The 5,370-nt window shown below is 49.0% G+C and overlaps 1 protein-coding gene across 1 annotated transcript; it reads right to left on the minus strand.

Annotated features, from left to right (window-relative positions):
• Positions 1–2,758: 2,758 nt before the first annotated feature.
• On the minus strand, positions 2,759–4,864 carry LOC120706385 (H/ACA ribonucleoprotein complex subunit 4-like). Its single transcript, XM_039991015.1, has one exon. It carries the CDS (start codon positions 4,770–4,772, stop codon positions 3,012–3,014), a length of 1,761 nt encoding a protein of 586 aa, XP_039846949.1. The 5' UTR covers positions 4,773–4,864; the 3' UTR covers positions 2,759–3,011.
• Between the last annotated feature and the right edge of the window lie 506 nt (positions 4,865–5,370).

Here is a 5,370-nt window from a genome sequence, read left to right on the forward strand (position 1 = left end):
AGAAGGGAGGAAAGAGAATAGAGCCGGCGAATGGTGAGTCGCCCGGCTAAATCACGAGTTACGAGAAAGAAAGACTCGTTTACACCCTGAGCATTGGGCGGAAGATGCAGTAAATGATTCCGGTAGCATCTGATAGGAGGGTGAAATGGATTCTTTAATGTATTCTAACTACTCTTAGCTACTGTATCTAATAGCCAAGCTATTATATCGATTGGCTTGACCGTATCTGACATGACACTTTGATATACCAGTAGCCAGCTGTGGGCTAAATTATTAGCCATGCTCTAAGCACCGGTTGCCACTGATGTGCCAATTCGTATCTTACCGGTTTCGAGCATACGTACGTGAAGCTTGGTTGCTAGGATCTGGGGATCTGGAATGGTTGTGTCCGCTTATATGATGCTGAGGTTTGAGCTCGATTAGACTAAATGCAGTTATAAGACAGATTTCAATTAGAACTTAGTTTCGTACGGTATGTTTTAGACATCTATATTTTTATTACATCGTCTCTTCGGCTGTTATTTTTTTGGTATCATGTGGACCGCCATGCAATAAGATGTTCCTATCGGGCTTCTCCAGTGTCACTCGGCGTTCTGGCCTAGTCTTCTCATGTTAGCCCCGACGGGCGCCTGGCCCCCTGCCGCCCCCTGGGCTGGCCCCCTGCCACTCCCCGCCGGACGGTAGGAGTATAAATCTGTAAATTGTGAAACTGAAAATATATTTCTGTAAAAAACGATTTTGAAAAATATAAAAATAAAAAAAACGCTGGATCAACGAAGAAGAACATTGGGCCATGCAAGCCCAGAATCCAGGAAGCTAGACCGACCGAGCCCGGAGCCTGGTCACTGGTCAGTCTGGTTGCATTTGAAGCCCAGGCATGTCAAGCCGACTCCATCCAGAAGGGGCATCCGGACCAACTGCAAGATGTGGGGCAAAATTCCCCTGCTGTCCACATCGACGAAGCTTTCATTCACAATCAGGTATCTCCTGCCACATCCATATACGCGAGGGTGTAGTTCAACACAGGGATTCGAATCCTGCCACATCACTCATAAAGGCTTGCTGTCCTTTGATCCTGAAAGGGACAGTTGCCTCAACAAACCTGGCATTTGCAATAACCTTGGACACAATCTGGAATTGAATTTCCTCGCCCAAGGAAAAGTTTGAACTGAATTCGACCATATGAAGTTCCTATCTCACCAAATAAAACTCCGAGCCCTCTTGAGAGTCAAAATCCCTAGGGTATGCACACCCAAGTTCAAAATACCCATGTGCAAGGAGATGGGTCGGAAGTAGCACCCTGGAATTTGAAATAGATCCGAGTGCCCAAGTCCAACAACCTAAGCATATGCTACGGCCAAAAGCGACTAAGCTCATCTGCTCATGAACACCTCATAAGAAGTGTCAACCACATAGATATTCAGGGAAGCAGAGTGTGATCAACAACACCAGTTTTGCCCTACAGCATCAGGGCAAACTGGGGTACTCCGAAAAATTAGCCAAGTTGGATCAATCACAATAAAGTATGAATACAAACAATAAAGCTGATCATTCATGAATCGAGAGCAGTGGTAACACTACAAGTAAAAGAGCACAATGATGCACATCCGTCTGTCAAATATTTGCAAGAAGATGCTGTATTAGATAACTGCGAGTTGGTACCTTTTAGAACTGAGATTTGAGTGCTTGACACATCTGGTGCCCTATATGGCTATATCACTATATGTATCCAAACTCCTTGCCTAGCTCCCAATTGGGAGATTCAGCTACTGCTCGAGCATTTGTTACCACTGCAAACCTTCTAGGCTGTGTGCAACTGTGCATAGGCCATAGGATGGGTTCAATAATTTCTTCTTAAGAGGAAATGGAGCCTTGGAGAACTTTTTCCTGCAAAGGAAAAGCAAATTGGCATCTCTGTAGAATAAAATTAATTAATTGCCAAAAATGCATCACTACAGGAGAATCACCATAAAATTAACATCACACAAGCTTCAGAAGACAAAAAAAATGTACAGAAGTTGAAAAATACAACTTCAAGAACTATCATCCATCCCTGTCCCACCAGGAACCATCATCTCCCCTAAAACAGTCCGTAAAGATAGAACCCAAGAAAGTTCAAACTCACTAAACCTTTTAGTTTCTTTCCAATCAAACAGAAACCCCATGCAAAAACCACAACGCCACCACAATCACACCCAAAAAACCACCGAACACAAGTGAAGCAAAGATTCCATGAAAACTAAGTTACCTAACAAAATTACTATTTCCATTCCAGGTCTCAACAAAACCCTCAAACACACAAATTCACCAATACTTACAGTCTGAATGAACCAGGATGCAAGGAACAGTGAGAATGTTGGTTCTCATAAACAACTGGAATTCAAGTGATGTAACACTGATATTATAAAATGGAACTCAACAAACACTATGAAATTATTAATTATAACAAGACCATCTTGAGAATTAAGGCAGAAGATGGCCAAATCAATGGTCTGGACTCTGGAGTTCAGCACCATAAGCATCCCTTTCCACCTTCAACTGAAAAAAGAAATGCACCTCTCAAGGGCCAAGAGAACCAAGAGTGTATAGAAATATTGAAGAGATTTCAGGATATAATATCATTACAATCTTAAAGCCTCATCAGAAGCTACACCTAGTATGGTGTATGTTGGAATCCAATAATAACAAATTTGCTAAGCTAAGGAAGACCATCACAGGAGGCTGCTCACCGACTAGCAAGCTCAAAATATCAACTGAGTACCCAGCAAGTCAACATGGGAACAAAGCCCATTGCATTATCTGATAACTGAAACAAAAATACAGCCATTGTTGAGAGTTTCAATGAAAATATCACCACTTGGCATAGCAGTTCAAAATACTAGAATAGTAATAACCTATGAATGGTACATCAGCCACTGCAGTTTCAAGAGATACAAAGCAAGCAAGAAAAGGATTTCACGTTTCCCCCGCAACTCAAGACAGAGAAGATAGACTGTCACCACAAACTACACCTATTGCGCCTCCTCTGTATCTCGACTCTTCTTCTTTTTCTTCTCCTTTTTCTTCTCACTCTTCTCAGCTTCTGCACCATCTCCATTCTGAGTGCTCTCTGGATCAACAGCATCACTTCCTTCCTTGCTCTTCTTCTTCTTCTTTTTCTTCTCACTGCCCTTCTCATCAGCCACATCAACCTCCTCCTTGACCTCCACAGCCTCGGCAGATCCTGATTTGCCCTTGTCTTTCTTTTTCTTCTTCTTCTTCTCACTCTTCTCTCCCTCCACTGCCTCAGCAGCTTCGTCAACCTTGATCTTCTTTGAAGGAACAGAGGCATCTGCATCAGTGTCCTCCTCATCCTTCTGCCTCTTCTTCTTCTTCTCCTTAACCTCTTCAGTCACGGCTGCTTGTGGTTCCACCTTCACCTTCTCTGGTTCAGGAGCAGCTGCAATGCTGGCAATCGAAACATCACCACCAGTGGGAAGCACCACATTCCGAAGCCACTCAGTTGGGGTCTTCTCATTTGGCTTCCCATGCTTGTCAAGGAGACCCTCTGCAATCAGCTTTTTCTTCTTGAGTGCCACCGGGCCAAGCCCCCACTTCCTCGGGTAAGTGTCTCTGTCCATCACCACCCTCTTGATCTTTGCAACAGCACCATGGTCACATGTGGCCATCACAGCAGTAGCCATCTCAGCAATACCAATAGCAATTGCCTCACCCTTTGTTGTCATAAGAACCACCTCCTCCCCAGTCTCGATATCATTCTCAAATCGGAGCAACCCAGGGATCATAAGCTTAGCACCATAGCATATAGCATTAACAGCAGAGTCCTTCACCACAAGCCTTTTGTAGCTAGTAAGCAGTACCTCAAGCGGCATCACAACACGCCTCAAGTACGACTCATCCTTGTAGTTGTCAAGCGACCACATCGCGTCCATCACATCGTGCATGGTCACCATGTTGTCCTGCTCCCCGAGAATCCCCGACCTGACACGGCGCAGTTCCTGCATATGCGCGCCAACACCAAGGAGCAGCCCGAGGTGCACACAGAGAGTCCGGACATAGGTACCTGCCTCGCAGGAGATCCAGAACACGGCGAGATGACGCTCGGGGTCGTGCTCCAGGAGCTTGCTCTCGTAGATGGTCCGCACCCTGAGCTGACGCTTGACGGCAGAGATGAGCGGCGGACGCTGGAACACCGCGCCGGTGAGCACCTCCAGCGCGCGGGCCACGCGCGCGGTGTCCGGCACGGCGGCGTGGAAGCGGGCGACGCAGACGTACTCCTTGCCGGCGCCCTGCTGCGACTTGACGAGGCGCGTGGCGCGGTCGATGCAGACGATGAGGTTGCCGGTGACCTTGGGGTCGAGCGTCCCGCTGTGGCCGGTCTTCTCGGCGCGGAGGATGCGCTTGATCCAGGCGACCACCTCGTGGGAGGACGGGTTCGACGGCTTGTCGAGGTTGATGACGCCGTAGCGGAGGTGCTCGGCGAGGGGGCGCTTGAGCGGCGAGTGGCCGGAGGGGAGCGGGGTGTAGTGGCCGGTGCGGACGTTGAGGCGGTCGTAGTTCTTCAGGAGGAGCGGCCAGGTGGAGGTGTCGAGGGACGGCACCAGGGACTGGGGCTTGATGAGGTAGCCGTCGGTCTTCTCCTCGGCCTCGGCGAGCGACGGCGGGTCGGCCGCGGCGGCGGCGGCGGGGTCGTCCTTCGACTTGTGCTTCTTCTTCTTCGATTTGGAATGCTCGGAGGCGGGGGACGCGACGGCCGGCGTGGCGGACGACATGGCGGCGCGCCCGGTGGTTTGGGTAGTTTCTAGGGTTTTCGCGGCGGGGGGGGGGGGGGGGGGGGGGGGGGGGGGTGGCAAAGGTGGGCAGCGGCGGCGGGGCAGCAACGGCGGAAGGGGTTTTTAACGGGAAGGGTTTAGGGTTTAGTGGCCACAAAATGGGCCGACGGTGGCTTGGTCTGATAGGCTTTGGCATGGCCCATCCGGAGAAATGAGCCTGGTTTAACTTTTTTTTTTATCCGAGGCATCCCCCATTTCTATTTCATCAACGGAAATACCGATCTTACAGAGTATCAGGAGCAAGAAGTACAGGCGAAAAGGAGGAAAGGGGGGAGGTAAGAAGGGGGAGTGTCGGGCAGGTCTGAATCAGTCCAGCTCGACACAACAAGTTTGACCCAGGCATCCCAGGTCGTAACCTCAGGAATTATTACAGACCAAGAGTTTTAGCATAGAAACAGTAAGCGTCCAAGAGATCGCAAAGAAAGCACTTCATCACTTCGCATTCAGCAGTCGCCCCCGTCCGGTGTCGAGTCGTCTTCTTGAGGAGCGGGAAGCAGTCTTGCCGTGGATGAAGCCCCATTTTGCCTCGCCAAGATCT

The sequence above is a fragment of the Panicum virgatum genome, chromosome 5K (genome assembly GCF_016808335.1).
Source record: "Panicum virgatum strain AP13 chromosome 5K, P.virgatum_v5, whole genome shotgun sequence".
NCBI lineage: Eukaryota > Viridiplantae > Streptophyta > Magnoliopsida > Poales > Poaceae > Panicum > Panicum virgatum.

What these genes read in the sequence shown, in the direction of transcription:
- LOC120706385 (XM_039991015.1), bottom strand. Translation starts at nt 4,772, where the DNA reads ATGTCGTCCGCCACGCCGGCCGTCGCGTCCCCCGCCTCCGAGCATTCC.